This window comes from Lepidochelys kempii, chromosome 3, assembly GCF_965140265.1.
Source record: "Lepidochelys kempii isolate rLepKem1 chromosome 3, rLepKem1.hap2, whole genome shotgun sequence".
NCBI classification, from domain to species: domain Eukaryota; kingdom Metazoa; phylum Chordata; order Testudines; family Cheloniidae; genus Lepidochelys; species Lepidochelys kempii.
The window spans coordinates 170,520,671-170,537,647 of NC_133258.1; the positions used below are offsets into that span (position 1 = coordinate 170,520,671).

Consider the following 16,977-nt stretch of genomic DNA (forward strand, 5'->3'; position numbering starts at 1 on the left):
GTTTGAGCATTGGCCTGCTAAACCCAGGGTTGTGAGTTCAATCCTTGAGGGGGCTATTTAGGGGCAAAAATTGGGGATTGGCCCTGCTTTGAGCAGGGGGTTGGACTAGATGATCTCCTGAGGTCCCTTCCAACCTCTGCACTATTCTTCTAGAGAATAGAATATCAGGGTTGGAACAGACCATATCCTTTTTCCCGCAACCCAGAAACAAGGTGTCAGGTGCTTGCATATCTGGACTGTTCTTTGTACAGCCCATGGTCTTTAGCAGAGGTTATGCCTGATATGGTTTGCTTTTGGTGTGTGGGGCTAGTCTGCCTGCGCAATTTGCTGACCTGTTGGCCATGCCTCCGTTACTTTTCTGAGCTTCCCACAACTGTTCCTATACAATCCCAAAGAGGGAGTTGCTGCAGAAATACGTTTGCGGGCCCTGCTCTTTATCCCCCCCAATCATGGTATTGTATATTTATATTATTATATATATTTGCTGACGTTTATCAGTTCTTAGGAGTTTGGGTTCTTATTTATCCTAAAGTCAACAACTTTTTGTTAATGCATGACCGCAAGGTTCCTAAAGCTGCAGCTTTAGGAAAGCAGTACGTTTTAAACGAACAGCTGGCTTGTGCTAGAGAGATCAACATTATCATTTATTTTGCTTAAATTGTTGAATAAGGAGACACTCCTTGCATTCAAAGCAATTTATAAACATGATTGCATTAATCTTCACATTGGTGGTGTTATCCCCATTTTACAGATGGGGAAAGTAAGGCACCTGAGAGGTTAAGTGACTTCCCTCAGGGCTACGGAGTCAGTGGCAGAACCCAATTAAAATGATACTGCAAATTGATTCTACCCCTCTGTATCTATCTAAAAAAATACAAATAAAATATGAAAAATTCTAATGTGACAACCAGCATCTCTTGGGAGCAGCGACAATAAAGGTGTAACAGCACTGTATAAAAGACTGGCTGCTCTAGCCTGTGGTGCACTTCAGGATCCACGTCTGTTTGGAACTCTGAGAGGGCAGGCTAGGATGGAAAGGAAAGGCTCTTGCATAGCTCCAGGACGGAGGTCATAATTTAGGGTTATGCTTGAGAATCAGAGAAGTTGCAAGAATATGAGTAATACAGTTGAAGTGCTGTCATCAATCTGAAATGTACAACAAATCAACACGTGGGAGGTCCCTCCTCCCTTTTACTTCTCAGTGATGGGAAAAACCTTTCCCTCAACATCTTTCCCTGTCCATTCTCCTGTGCACCCTACCTGGCACTGCCCCCTGCCCTGCTTTATCTTCCCAAATCCCTCTCTGCACACCACCTTTGCCCAACTCCTTCCCATGGGCCTTGATACCTGCACTGGGCTCAGTTCCCTTGTTACTCTCTCCCTTCCCAGTATGCTGTGGATGTCCCTGTCCTCAGCTCTGCTTCCTCCCCAGCAGGCTGTTCTTGTCTGCCTGATACCCTGCCCTAAGCCGTGCAGGGGGGAGAGTGCTGTTGCCTGGAGAGGGAGAGGCACATATTATCTTGGATCTCTGCCCTTTGCCTCCACACTTAGCTCACCTTTGTATTTTCTTCGCCCCCTCACCGTCCCGCTGCAGCATTCCTGCTCTGCACAGGCAGGGAGCAGCTTCTCTCTGCAGGAGCTGGCAAGCCCTGGAGCAGCCCCTGTTGGGAAGGTCAGAACTGCAGTCCAGTCCTAGCTGCTGAGGCTACCAATAGTGGCAGCTGCAACACTGGCTACAGCTCAGACAGAAACCCTGGGCTACCAGGAAAAAAAAGTATAAATGGTGCCTCTCTTGGCGCATGCCCAAGCCTCCCCAGGGAGGTGGGCCCCACAGTTTGAGAACTGACCATTTTTTCCCTCTGTCCGGATGTTAGAAGTTGGTTGGCGGAGTACTTATTTTTGCAATGACAGAGAGTGAGGGAGCAAAACCACAAATATAAATGTATTTGAACAGGATGGATTGATTTAAATCAAACTGATTTAAATCACTGATTTTGGTTGTGCTAGCAGGCTATGGGACAGAATTCAGATTTTTCACAATTTGATTCTTCATTAATTATCAGTTTTCCCCATCTGCCACTTGAGTTTTAAGAGATTCTATTGAGTCTGTTAAGAAAAACTGACTGGCAGTTACATAAATGGAGCATGATGATGTGCTCTTCCAGCCACTGCCTCTTGAATTTAGTCATTCTCATTTACCTTTACGCAAAAGCTTGGGTTATGGACTATAAAGTTAAAATGCATAAGAATTAGAAAATGCCAAGATTAGGATTAAAATGACATTAACTTCCCCACAATGCATTCAGTGTGTATCTCTAACCAATAATCAAAAATACAACCTATGCACCGTGTGACTGAGTTAATATTGTAATTGCCATAATTGAACAATTTCTATGTCTCACCTAAAGACTTGGACCTGACCTACATTAGAAAATTAGGTCTACATTAGAAAAATCCACACCCTGAGATATGTAGTTAAACTGATCTAAATCCCTGTTTAGAAAGTGCTAGATTGATGGAAGAATTCTTCTGTTGACCCAGCTACTGCCTCTTGGGGAGGTGGATAACTATGCTGACGGGAGGGATTCTCCCGTCAGCGTAGACACCACCTATGCTGAAGTGGTGCAGCTGTAGTGTTTTTAAATGTAGACAAGCCCTCTGTGAAATTCTGTACTGCACCTAAGAGGTGTGGCTCTCAACTCATGGCTCAGGATGAGGGAGTTTTGAGATGGCTTTAAGCCAGCTGTACAGTTTACTAATCCTGGAATGCTCAGGGGCTGGAGATGCCCCTGGTATCACATAAACCATCTTGTGAGCTTACCTAAGTTATTGCAGTTTTCCAGGGCTGCTTTATGGCCTTAGGGTTGCCAACTTTCTAACTGGAGAAAACCGAACACCCCTGCCCTAAGGCCCTGCCCCTTCTCTGGGGCCTCACCCCATTCACTCCAAACCCCCTCTCTCCATCATGCACTCATTTTCACCAGGCTGGGGCAGAGGTTTGGAGTACAGGAGGGGGTGAGGGCTCCAGCTGGGGGTGCAGGGTTTGGGGTGGGGCTGGGGATGAGGGGCTTTGGGTGCAGGAGGGGGCGTGGGGCTGGGGGGGTTCCAGGCTGAGGCAGAGGTTTGGAGTGTGGGAGGGGGTGTGGGCTCTGGGGTGGGGCCAGGGATGAGGGGTTTGGGATGCAGGAGGGGGCTCCGGGCTGGGGCCAGAAATGAAGGTTTCACGGTGCGGGCTGAGGCACGGGGTTGGGGTGCGGGAAGCAGTGAGGGGTGTGGGCTCCGGACGGCGCTGACCTCACGCAGCTTCTGGGAAGCGGCTCCTAGGTGGAGGGGTGGCCTGGGGGCTCCAAGTGCTGTCCCTGCCCGCAGGCGCCATCTCTGTTGCTTTCATTGGCCACAGTTCCCAGAAAATGGAAGCTGCGGAGCTGGTGTGGGAGGTCGCGCCTGCGGGCGGGGGCAGCATATGGAGCCTCCCTGGCTGCCCCTCCACCTAGGAGCCGGACAGAGCCGGGCAGGGAGCCTGCCTGCTCCACTGCACTGCCAACTGGATTTTTAATAGGCCGGTCAGCTGTGCTGACTGGAGTAGCCATGGTCCCTTTTCAACTGGGTGGTCCAGTTGAAAACCGGACACCTGGCATCTCTATATGGGCTGCAGTGCTGCCTGCAATCTCTTCCATAGGCATCAGCATGTCTCCAGTGCAAGGAGTTTCCACAGTGCCTGCTCTTCCTCAAGCTTGAATTCTGGGACTTTTAGAACCCCTGTATGCCTCTCTGGCTCTTTTAGCCAGGGCTTGTCAGGGGGAGGGGAGGGGAAGGGAAGGTGAGGATCTCGCCCTCAGGCCACAAAACCAAACAGAGATGGAATATAATTAGACTAAGCCACAGAGATGTGGTCAGGAAGCCCATCCAACGATAGGAACCTAGTCTACTCTGGTCTAATTAACTACTGAATAACAGACATTAAAGACCTTGGCCAGTTGTTCATCATTATCTGTATCAATGAGAAAATGTGTTCATTAGGAGAGAGATACGCTTTAGAGCTTCATTTTTTTGAGGAGCAAAATAATAAAAGCATCCAAAGCCCCAGTGTAAAAGCCAGCAATCTCCCTTGTACTTCTGAAAATATTCAAAATAAGAAAGGATTAGAAAATATTCCAAGTAAGTAGTACATTTTGCACAGGCAGTTTCACTTTCACTACTGGTTTTCTTGAGGGCAGCCCTTTTATAAATTGATGCATCTGTAACAGCTGAATGATTAGAAAGGAAGACGGAAATTGGGAAGTTTCTAACTACTGCTTCTTTTGGCTGTTGAGAACTTTTTTCCAAGTAAATTTTTTTTTAAAACAATAAAACTTGTCTCTTCTCCAGAAGAGAAGAGGATATTTGGGAGAAACCCCGCCTCATATTCCATGTCACATGTTCGTCTGAGAACAATATTAATTTTTTAATGGACTGACAGATTAGGCCTGATCTGCAAAACTTGGATTCAAACCTGCTAATGTTTGGGAGTATTGTGAATCCAGGGTTTTCGGTTGGGCAGTTTATACGGCTAAGAAGACAAGTATGAAGTTCAGCTGTGAATGTCTTTTCAGATTCTGAACACCATGAAAGTTGCTTGGATTAAAGCAGAGGTTCTCAAACTGTGAGTCGGAACTCCAAAATGGGTTGCGACTCCTTTTTCAATAGGGTTGCCAGGGCAGGCGTTAGAGTTCCTGGGTGGTGGGGCTCAGGTTACAGGTTCCCTGTCCTGCGCTGAAGCCCTTGGGATTCAACTTTGTGTCCCCCTTCATCTCCCCCTACCGGGAGTGGTAGGGCTTTGGCTTTTTCCCTCCAGCCCAGGGCGGCGGGGCTCGGGCAGGCTCAGGCTTTGGTCCCCTTCCTGGGGTAACAGCAATTTTTATTGTCAGAAGGGGGTCGCACTGCAGTGAAGTTTGAGAACCCCTGGACTTAAGGTTTTGGTTTGAGTCTGGCCCATGTAAATGTAAAGCTCAATTTTGAGTTGCTTGGAGGCAAGTGAAAAATTAGATTCTTTGATTTCACAGTTCTTAATGTTGTTGTGTCTCATATTAGCAGGCTCGGATTAAAGAATTTTGGGGCCCTGTGCAGTATAGAAATTGCCCCCCCCAACATGCCTTCCTTAAATTAGACAGAGCTTGTGATATAAAAGATAATTGACATGTTAGGCAAAACTTCCTAAGAGGGTCTCCCTCCCCCCCCCAAAAGAGGTTCTCGACTGGGGGTGGTGGGGGTGTGCCTAACTCTCTGGGAGGATGCGGAGAGCCATCTCATAGTCTGGCAGTTAGAGTGGGAGGAGGTAAGTACCAGGCTGCAGCACCACTTGTTCAGGTTTGGCCCAGCTGCCCTTCTGTCATGACGTGAGGGGGGCTGGGCCAAACTTGAGTGAATGGCATTCTGTTCTGGTGTGCAGGGTTGCAGTGCCACTCATTCTCCCCACCCCCCCGACTGGAGGTTGGGGGGGGCGGGGGACACTGAGTACATATTGGTTAATCTAAGCCTGCCTGTTAGGAGCACCATTGCTAAATTAATTTGAAAAGTACCCCAGTTAGACAGAGAGTTGCAAGAGTTATTTAGAGTATTTAAAGGTTTGGGTTTAATTCTCCTTTCACATCAGTTTTTTGATTCCAACGTATTTCCATTGATTTCAGTGTACTTCTAATTTAATTTTGGTCCTTTTGTATTACTGTATATTAAACATTTTTAAAGTGTTAAAAGAAATACAGAAAAAATAGAGTCCTTAGAGGTAGATCCAAAGATAGATAATATAGCTAATAAGTGCTGTTATAGTTAGGCTTGTAAAGATTAGATTTTTATAGGTAAACGTTTATTTTGCCATGCATGCACAAACTGAAAATATATTTCCATTGATAATCAAAATTCACAGATAGGCAAAGTAAGAAAAATGGAGCTCGAGAACTTATTTGATTTGATTTCAGGATATTTATTTTGTATATTTTGACATGTGATGTTGACAAAGGGTTAACTTTTTGAATGTCCGTGTCTGCTGTCAGTAAATTGTCTGATCCCACAAAATAATTACACAACTGTGAAAATAAAAAAGCTTAAAAATAAACACCAATATTATCTATCAAAATTATAAAAAAATAAAAATTGATTTCTGTCAAGCTTAGTTATAGTGAAACATATATGTACAGATTAGAATTAAAATCAATAAAAAATATAGCTCCCTTTAACTCTACCCATTTTTATAAATTGGAGTCAATAATCATGCCAACTGGTTGCATTCTGACATTGGCAGAGTATGAGTATTGAGCCCATTAATAGAATAAGTAATCTGTAGAGAATAAAAAACAATAGGTATGTTTTGTAAACCTACCAACAAATATGTTCTATTTGTCTGAATTCAGCATTGACGAAATAGTAGGTGTCCAAGATTGTACCGTGAACCAGGAAAAATAGATAGTCAAGAATATACTGTGCATTAGATAGTTGACTGAGGTGTGTTTGTACTGTTTGCAAAGCACTTTGAGATCCTTGGTGTAAGAAACAACATAAGACAAAATAATAATGCATTCTCGACTTTGCCTTCCTGTTTTGACCTCCTCTTTTTGGATATTTGTAACCGTCTCATTAAAGTAACTTAAGTACATTTGTAAGTTTGTGTAGTTGAATAGTTCCACTGACTTAATGGTACTATTTGTGTGCTTAAATTTACAAACATGCTTAAGTACATCTCTGAATTGGAGCTTTCAATTCTTGACCAGCTGACAACTTCCTGACTACCAGCCAAATGCCTAAATATAAGGGGGCATGCAGGTGTCCGTGGTACTAAAACTTTTAAACAGTTAAATCGCAGGATTTGAGAGTTTATGCAATAGTATTATCTACTGACCTGGTTTTTAGCAACAAGTCTTCCATCAAGATTTTTTTAATACATTTGGGTGAAATCAGTGGGAGTTTTACAATTGACATCAAGGGAGACCAGATTTCACACTTTATTTAGCTGCTAAAGGAGATTTTTGCCATGAGCTCTCTTGTTCCTATGGATGATGTTCATAGCCCCAACTACTTAAAGGAAATGATTAAAATATATTGCTTCTCTTTCTGCCAGCTGGCCACAGTGTAAGACTAACAGCCTTCATTGATTCATTGGTGTAGAAGGCTGTAGATCATTGTGGTTGGAAAGATCTCTTCATTAATAATGGCTGGAGTCCTGTCTGAGATTAATTTACAGGCATGAACACACTCAGGGTTTAGACAGCCTTCTGAGCTTGATAATGATTGTATGGTCAAATTGTTACCTACTTACTCTACAAAGTAATGTACTGCAGTGAACATTCACTAGCTGGCTTTCAAACCACAGCTCAGAGCTTAATTAACTTCCATATATTTTTCTACTCCAATAACTGCATAGATGGACTTATTGTAAGGTCAGTTTTTTCTGTTTGCTTGTTTGTTTCTTTGACAGTTTTCTGATGTTTATTTTTTTTGTAAGTTACTGTATAGCTGTGGAAAAGCAGATATATTTTTACACCTGAATAATTCAAAATCTGCTTCATTTTACAGAAAAAATTGTCATGTTGACTTATGCATTTAATTTATTTAAGGGAGTAGTCCCAGTGGCTTCATAGACTCATGGTCAATGAGACTATTCACATCTGAAAAGTTAAGCATGTGCTTAAGCCTTTGCAGGATCAGGGCCTACATACATATTCTCTCTCTCTCTCTCAATATAGATATATAAAAATATTTTAAAGAGAAAACATTTCCATAGCTTGTGGTATTAAACTTTCAAAAATGACTAGTTAATATACTGAGTAACTGCTTTCTGTAGGGAAGGTTGATATGCATCTTTTTATGACACTTTCCCTGAAATGCCCTACCACCTTATGCTTTTTCATTTCAAGTATTATGTTAAATCCATTACAGTTTCTCTCTATTCAAATTAGAATTTGTAAAAACCTTAAAAAGCCCAGTGGAGGAAAGAAATAAATACAAGTTGAACTTGAATTTAGGCAACCCTGTTTATTAAAAATGTACTTAATGTGATTTGCCTTAACAGTGACTAGTTTAGGTAAGTATCTAAAAACAAAAGCACCAGAAACCTAACATTTTAATACTAAGTCTAGAAATGAGAAGATTTTTCACTTGGGGTACTGTTACTTTAAAACCTCTATACAGTACAAACCTACAAATATTAAAACATAAAAATACAAACTAAATGGGGGGAGTGGAAACCCACAGTGCAAGTCAAACTGTTCAGGTTCTTTCACAAACGTTAAAAGAGAACAGCAAGGGAATTCAGAGTTAAGGGTGAAATGTCAGACTCCATGTTGTGCCTGCATACTTGTCAGTATTTGCAATACCTACATCTAAGATAAGGCTCTGCCTTAAACTCTGGGAATGCCTTTAAAGGTCAATGTAAAAGTAGGGTGCACCGATCATTGTTTTGGATTCTGTGAGCAGTGGGGCACGTAACTAGGTAGGGATCTTGTGGTGAAGATAAGGTGGGGAGAGTGCTATCCCCAGAGTGTTGCGCTCCTCTTTTCCCTGCTTTGTGGACGCTCCTTCTTGGATGCACAACAGTGATTGGACTCTGCAGGTTATTGGAAGTCAGAAGGGGTTGTGCTCTGACGTTCTGCCCTACTTGAGGCAGCATGATGGAGGCATTGGTCAAAACCACATCTTTACAGCTCACACCATTCTAAGCCCTATTGGCAGATTAAAACTCTTATATCTCAGGTGGAGTAACTATTTCAACTAGAGCATGAAAATAATTTTTTTCTAGGAATTCAGAAAATGATGATTAAAGCTGAGTATTTGCTACTTATAAAAAAAAAACCTACCTATTTTAAATTCTCTCCCATTGCTTTACTTTTTTTTTAATAAATATTATCAGCAGTTGGTGCATTTTCAGAATTCCAAGATTCACATACTAATGCAGTTAATTAGGCTGTTGGGAATGGGGCGGTTTTAATTCCTAGGTGATTTTTTTGAGGGAAGGATTATTAGGAATCTTAACCTTTATGACTAGAGCCGTAGTGTGTGTAGACAGTGATCAGACTAGATAGGTTTCAGCAGCAATATAAAGATATCTGACTCGCTGTAAGCAAGTGCTGTATTTGTGTCAAATGACAGCTTTTACCGACTGGTTGGCTTAATTCAGATGCATTCCATTCATATACGCACCTTAATTTAGGGTTTATGTAAATGAAAAACTCATTTATATACTAACTGAATAACTGCTGTTTGTACTCTTACACCTGGATGAGACCCATCTTAATTATGTTAGTTAAGGATAGGGATTATTCTGCAATTAAGTGATAAACGTACTACATTCCCCTTCTTCTGCCCTTCCCCCTCCTTAGGAGTTATTTGCACATAACACAATTTTATTTTTTTGTAGAGTCAAATGTAAAACCTTTAAATTCTGGGCAATTTCTGGTTTATACTTTCGGTAGTTTAATCACAGAAGCAAAGAAAATGGAAAGGCACATCCTGTCTCCAGATTATTTATAATGAAAAAAATTCTAAGCTCCAGCCATTAAAGCCAACAAAGGATCACCATATTAGTGTGGTTTATGCAGAGTACTGTTGGAATACCTTACGTACCAGTAGAACGACATGCAAATTTAATCTGAAAGGCGCATTTGCGCCAACCCTCATGTGGGGCTTTTCTTGTCATTGGGTACTAGTGTAAGAGACATTCATATGCTACTTACAGAATTGTGTAATGGATGCACATGAACATACACACACACGTACACTCTTAGTTATTTCAGAAAAATAGTTGTATAATATTTCATAATCACCACTGCCTTGTATAGTTAATTTTTTAATAAAGAGAGAAAATAGGCATGTTACCTCTTTTAAAATAAGACTGGAAGTTGTATTATTAAATGAATTATTCATCAGACCATAGCAGAAAGGTGAAACTTTATTCTAGATAGTGCAGTTTAGTACCTGGGATCTTTTTCTATCTTCATTTCTAGCCAGACAACTGAGAGAGATGAAAGATATATTTATATTATACTTTATATTTTCGGTAAAATAAATAACTAAAAACTAGGTCTGTGGACAATCAGTCCAACAAGAAATATGAGAGCAAGGTTCATGAGCTGGCAACAGACATACAGCTACCTGTTTTCCAGGGTGTTGTGTGGCAGATTAAAACGGCATTCAAGAAAGAAATTTAGGATTCGTTGAAAGCAGTATGCTTAGGGTGACCAGATAGCAAATGTAAAAAATTTGGGATGGGGGTGGGTGGTAATAGGAGTCTATATAAGAAAAACCCCCAAAATCGGGACTGTCTCTATAAAATCAGGATTCTGGTCACCCTAAGTATGCTGCTTGACACTTTTGATACCTTTGATCAGAGGGAAGTATCTGTTAACAAATTTACAATGAAATCGGAGTCTGTATTTCACTTTGACTTTTTTTTTGCCCTCACAATAATAGAATCAGAGCACTTTATCCTCACAATTCCCCTCTAAGTCAGGGAAGAATGGGGAGCTGAGGCACAGAGAAACTAAGATCCTTGTGCTGAACTTTAAGCATGTGAGTAGATTTCAGTACTTAAAGATAAGAACATGCTTAAGTATCTTGCTGAATTTAGGCATTAGGTCTCCCATTCACTCAAGGGCTTTAGATCAGGCCCTGAATTAATTTCCCATGGAGATACTCGGTTGTATCAGTCTAAGGTGAGGTCTAAAGAGTTAATGTTGAGTAACTGCATTATTTAATTTCCTTTAATTTGTCTTACTGGAATCCAGGCTTCAACTGCATTTGATCTTCATTCCTTTCTTTTTATACTCTTCTATTTGAAAGTTGGTATTATGGTTGCAATTAGTTTTTCATCTGTTTGTCTAAAGTGACTAACCGAAAACAGATCTTAATTTGTACATGATAAAGAGAAACACTAGAAATAAGGCACTGAATCATTACTAAGGGGAAAATAATTCAGGCACCAGTCATATTTATAACCTATATTAATATAATCCAGCACACTAGTTTTCAGGATGAGCCTGGCACAATATAGTCCTGAATGCAGAATCTTTAGTACCTTTAGTACACTGCCCTTGTGAGAATTTAGAACAAATGCCTCCTACAATATAAAGTTTAGAATTCCTTTTATGTCCAGAAATCTCCAGTTTTAGGCTACATCTACACTACCCAGCTTTTAGCGACATGGCTGTGTTGCTACAGCCGTGTCACTAAAAGTCGCAGTGTAGCTGCTGTTTGTCGGCTCTCCTGCTGACGACAAACTTCCATCCCCAACAAGCGGCATCAGCGTTGTCAGCAGGAAAGCGCTCCTGCCCATAAAGAGCTGTTCACACCTGCACTTGTTGTTGGAGGGTGGGGGCTGTGATGTTTTGTTTTTTAACACCTCTGAAAGACACAAGTTTTGTCATTCAGTTGCCAGTGTAGACATAGCCTTAATAATGTATGGGTATGCCATCAAGCTTTGACCAGGTAGTCCTGTTCAACCTGTGTACCTTCCAGTTAAAACAAATTAAAAAGTCTCCAAGGTAAAAGCTGTTAACAAATATATGTATTCAATTTTATCCTTGATAGGGTCTGCCAAATTTAAAGATACACAATACAGTGTAAGGGTAGTAACCCTTAATCATATTCTACCACAGAGGAACCTGGGGTGAAGTCCTGGGCTCCACTAAAGTCAATGGGAGTTTCGCCAGTGACTCGAATGGACCCAGGACTTAATCCCCAGTGTTGTATTTTTATTGGGTTATTCTGCAGTTTTCAGATTATTCAAAGTTTAAAATTAAAAGCATATACTTTAGTTACATTACGTTTATGGTATGTTGGGTGGATGCATCCACTGAGTGCATGCATCCATTCAATGACCTTTTAAAAAATTCATATCTATCTGAAAATGGCATGATTCGTCTCATAATATAAGTTCATCAAGAGTAAAACCACAGTTTATCCCTCCTCTTTCCATACTGAGTTTAAGTCTCCTGATTATTATGCAATATGTTCCAGCTACGTACAAGGGGGAATCTTCCACATTAACTCCAAATTCTCCTGGCAGCCATTTCTCAAAAACCCTCTGGTGTACTTTCATCCTCTCTGTCCTCCAGTATGTAAATTGTATAGCCTTTGCCTTGACTTTTCAGTCGTTCTTAACATCTGCAACAATACTAATCTGTGATTTCACAGGACTTGTGTGTTGCTCTAATTTGTCCATTTATTTAGGTATCCATTTTCCTTTATGGGGACTCTACTACACCGCGCTCTCACTCTGCTATGCTCTTGCAGTGCCAAAGGGCTGGTAGTACTTTAAAATCAAGTTTATCAGGATAGTTAAGTCTTTAATGAGTTCCGTTAGCTCTTTTCCAGCTTGCATGCCATTGTTGTAGGCTTAAGATGAATTGCAAAGAAAAAAAGAGGTTGCACTTATGAGCTCCGCTCTCTTATGATGCCCCAGAATGCATATTTTTCCACAGCATTTTGCACACCAGAATGTATAAAACAAAATAATTAAAGAGAACAGGATATTTGGGAAACCATGCCATATATGAAAAATATGAAAGTTGCCAGAGCCCTGTGGGTCATCTCCATGGTCTAGCAGAGGTTTTTGTTAAAGAATGGGTAATGCTGGGTCGTAACAGGTGAAGCTGGTCTGGACCATTTTGAAGGTTCTACAAAGTTTTCTATTATTTGTTGTGTGCTGAAGGCCTCTCCTATTCCAGTTAGTTCAGTGAATGGAATTTTTATTTCTGCAGTTTTTGAAAGATTTCTGCAGCAAAGCTAACTTTGCCTGCCTTCACGTATGTTTAATTTTCATTTCCTCATTTTCTGATATAAATGTTTGGCTTAACGTACTACCTTCTTACCAGAAAATCAGGAATGGAAAGGAGTTCATATGTGCAGTTTGGCAGAGGTAACATTGCTGTTGAAAAGCTTACCCTTCTACATTTTCTGAATGTAATAGTTGTATTAGCACTTTTTTTACATTGTGTACGTTTGTACATATGTGTCCCATTTCTCATTTCCTACTTGTGACTATTACAATCACAGATGGCATGAAGCTTAGAAATATTGCGGTTATATACCTTTGCCAACATATAAAGCAGCATTTTGTAGTTACAGCTATAGAGTTTTTTGTTCCCTTTCATTGAAGTGAGAGGCATATGTATTGCAAAGCTGGATTTTTGGGATCTGGAATGTTTGGGATGGAAACCCAGAGTGTGACATGATTTTCACTTCATGGAGAGGCATACCACATATCAGTATATTTTATATCCTTTTCTCACTTCCATACAGTTGCATTTTCCAGGATGTGGTGGTTAGTTAAACACAGTGAAAGATATTTTTAAAAATGTTAACTATTTTTGTAATGATAATACATAAGTAATCTAAGAGTAGGTTTCCCACTATATATCTGTCACAAATAGAAAAGCTTGAATGTATAGACAAGTGTGTAACCCATTCATAAGTTTATAGACAAAAAATCCCACCAGAGAGTGTCAGAAATCCACAATATGTCTGTCAGTGCTGGATTTTACATTTAAATGTGAATTAGCTCTCTTAAAATGTGTAAAATCACGTGAGGAAGACCACTCTCTATTGACTCTTTATCAGAGGAGGCCCATTTACCTTTTTTGTTCTCAGTACATGAAATACATCGTGCTTGTGAAATGTGCTCCTGATATATTATTTGCATCCTACTGTCTGAATATAACTGGTGTATTTGGTAAGATTAATAGCATGCTACCGTTCTCAATTTCTTCGAGAACGGGCATATTTTAGAAAAGCATGTCCTGCATAATATGCTTTTTGGAAGGGCAGTAGAAGTATGTTTACCCATTGCTTTTCTACTTTGCTGTACAAATAACACATTGAGCTTGTCCTTGCACCCATTGTGAAAAATGTCTGAAAGTGCTGGCATTGTTTCAGCCTTATGCATCGCTGTCACATTCTGGGTTGCAATCCAGACCAGTGAGGGGTTGTGATCGCCTGCTTTATAACCCTGGGTGCCTGAAATGCTCTGCTGCTGTGGCTCACAGCCTGGGTGTCAACAGCCAGCAGATTAGCATGGAGTATCCTGAGTGTCTGCATGCTGTGAAGCCCTGGTTCTGCACTCTTGCCCCAGGAGCCTGCCTACAACGCAATAGCCCCACTCTAGTCACGATCACCCAGTTATCGTATGCAGGGGTGACCCTAACATACTTTCAGTCCTGAGTTTCTCCAGATCTGTCAGCCCTGAAGTGTCCAGGTCTCTTGTGGAACAGTCAAAGAAATAATAATGTTTGTTTGCTCCTCTAAAGAGACAAAATACACAGCTTATCACATTAACACAAATGCAGTACTGGCATGGCTTAGATTTAAAGTAAAACAAGTTTATTAACAAAGGAAGATAGAAATGATTAAAAGCAAATAAAAATGAAAAATGCTTTCTAGAAGAGACTAAAACTTAACAAAACTACAGTCTTGATACAAGAGAAGATTCTTTTCACAGTAGCCATATTAAAATAATGCTTGTAGCTGTGCTTGACTCAAATGAGTTTAATTGGGAAATTAATGACTTTTTTGTGTGCCATCAACTTATTTATTAAATTGCAAGAACTATAACTGGTTAACAGAGAATAAGAGTCATTGTTTTAAGAGTATGGACAAAGTAGTGGTTGTGAGGAAAAAGTGGGGCCAGAAATAATTTAATAATAAAGATTTACCAAAATCATGTCAATGGGCTGAGAGTAGTTAGCTTTGTTCTGCAGTATTTTCTATTTTGAGGCATGTTCAAAAGAGAAAAATAACATAATAGCATTTAATTGCTGAAGTTGTTTGAGAGGTAACACTAATTTTTGCTGTGGCTGGGAAACCATTTAAAAAAATACAATGGACGGTGGAACCATGGTTCCAACTCTTGTCAAGTTTTATTAAACTTCTTTGTTTCTATACTTTTGTATTGATACTTTTTCTAAGCAAGTTAAAATGCTAATTTTAGGCTGGAAGTGATATTGCAATATTAAATTTTAAATGGTTAACTGCTGATTTAATTCTTTTTATATTTAAAGTACAGTATATTATTTAAGCCTGGTATAAGAAGTGCACAAAGAGCAACCTTGTAAATACGTGTTTTATCCCATTTACCTTTTTGACAGGAGAATTAGATGACAGAGAGCAGGCAAAGCTGGAAGTAAAAGTATGGGATCCAGATAGCCCCCTTACTGATCGTCAGATTGACCAGTTTTTAGTTGTAGCACGGTAAGCTTGAAATCCTCTAATCCCAGAAAAATACTTTTTTCCTTCTATAAACCCTGTAGACCATTGACTGCTTATTCCCCTATCTGTTGTTCCACAACGTGTTTAACATTCTGTGTTTATCTTGCAGTTAGGTAAGAGAAAATCATTAGAATGGAACATGATGCATGTCTATTTTAAAGTAAATTATATAGGAAGGGAATATATTTCTGAATTTCTTCCAGACTTCATACTTTCTCAGATCTTGCCAGAGTTTGATGGAGAGCATTAGCCCCTTCTTAAAATTTTAATGCTCATATTCTCTTCCAACTCCACTTTCCCCTCAGAATAAATGAAGCAGGATTTCAGCACTACCTTTTTTCAGTCTGGTACTACAGTATTTGAAGTTGCTGAATGTAACAAAGACTAAGATTACAATTCAAGCAAATATAAACAAATGGAATGACTGAAGAACTTGAAACATTTGCATATAAGTCAACTGTCACACACAGTGCAATTATTTTAAGTGAATAGCAGAAGATTTTGAAGCATACCACAGTAATTCAATACTGTGTCCTAGGCTTCATGAGGGAAAAATTCTGGATGGGTAAGATTATAAACTAGCATACTGTTTAGGATATGCCTACACTGCAGCTAGGAGCGTGCCTCTCAGCCTGGGTAGACCGAAATGTGCTAGCTGTACTTGAATTACGGTGCTAAAAATAGCACTGTGAATGTTATGGCATGGGCAGCAGCACAGGATAGCCTCCAGAGTACAAACCCACCTGAAATCCTGGGTTCATACTGTGGTGGCCAGCCTAAGTTGCCCCATCCACCCTGCTACTTTTAGCATGTTAGTTCAAGTAGAGCTAGCACGTTTTTTTTTCTGCCTGGTCTGGGCAGCTTCCTCCCAGCTGCAATGTAGACATATCCTTGGAGGCCTGTGACAGAGCCCCGTTGAAGTTCAGATATGCCTTTTTTCAAACATTTTTAGATGGATTTCTAAAACTTCTACTCTTTCAGAAACAGTGACATTTTTCCATTGAAAGAGTAAAACCATTACTCTCATAATGTCTCTTTTTCCCTGTCCTATAATAAATGCTTACAGTAAACCTTATTGCTCCACCTACCACAAACTAAGGAAGTAGAGAACTAACTGTCAATGCTAGTATAAAGGCACCAGCCTGCCGCCTTCCCTCTCAGTAATTTTGCTTCTCTATTCTCAAAGCAGAGTGCAGCCCTACATCTTTTTAGTCTAAGAAGTTTAACTTGTCTTCTTCCCAGCTTTTGTTCGTTCTTGTCTTCTTTCTGGACAACATGTGTCTGGAGAAGGAAAATCAGAGGGAGAGGAAGGTAGAGAGGAGCTCTGCTTTCAATTCCACAGCCTGTGTCATGTAGGGAAATGAGGTTGTGGGTCACACCTTCCTCTGAGCTCAGATGCTAGTTCATCTAGGATCAGTCCTCCTCTGATCAGTAAGTGTGTACTGTTCCTGTGACATATCGCTCCGCCCTGTATTGCTTCTTGCTTGCACAGCAGCATATTGCTCTTGCCAGCAAGTAGATCCACTAGCAAGCTGGAAAGATGGAAGTTTGAATCTGAATCCCTTCAGAAGAGCATGCTGCCTTATCTATGCTGAGCAGACCCCTTTTGGGAAGCTGAAGAGATGTAAGGCGGAGTCTGAGCAACTTCAGAAGGACATGCTACTGTACTTCCCTGCACCTCATGCACTTCTTGGGAGATTACAGAGGGGCTGGGTCAGAACTTGACCCCATTCACTTAGTAGTTAAGTC

General features: G+C 40.6%; 1 protein-coding gene across 5 annotated transcripts in view; it reads left to right on the forward strand.

The window, feature by feature from the left end:
• The window catches only part of MTA3 (metastasis associated 1 family member 3), a 196,517-nt gene that overhangs the window by 72,035 nt on the left and 107,505 nt on the right, over window positions 1–16,977 (forward strand). For all 5 annotated transcript variants that reach the window (XR_012158255.1, XM_073339057.1, XM_073339058.1 and 2 more), the window contains exon 7: window positions 15,108–15,210. Coding sequence is in view for 4 of the 5 variants with exons in the window: in XM_073339057.1 (XP_073195158.1) it covers window positions 15,108–15,210 (103 nt within the window). In the remaining variant the exon portion in view is untranslated. The remainder of the gene's footprint in view (window positions 1–15,107; window positions 15,211–16,977) is intronic.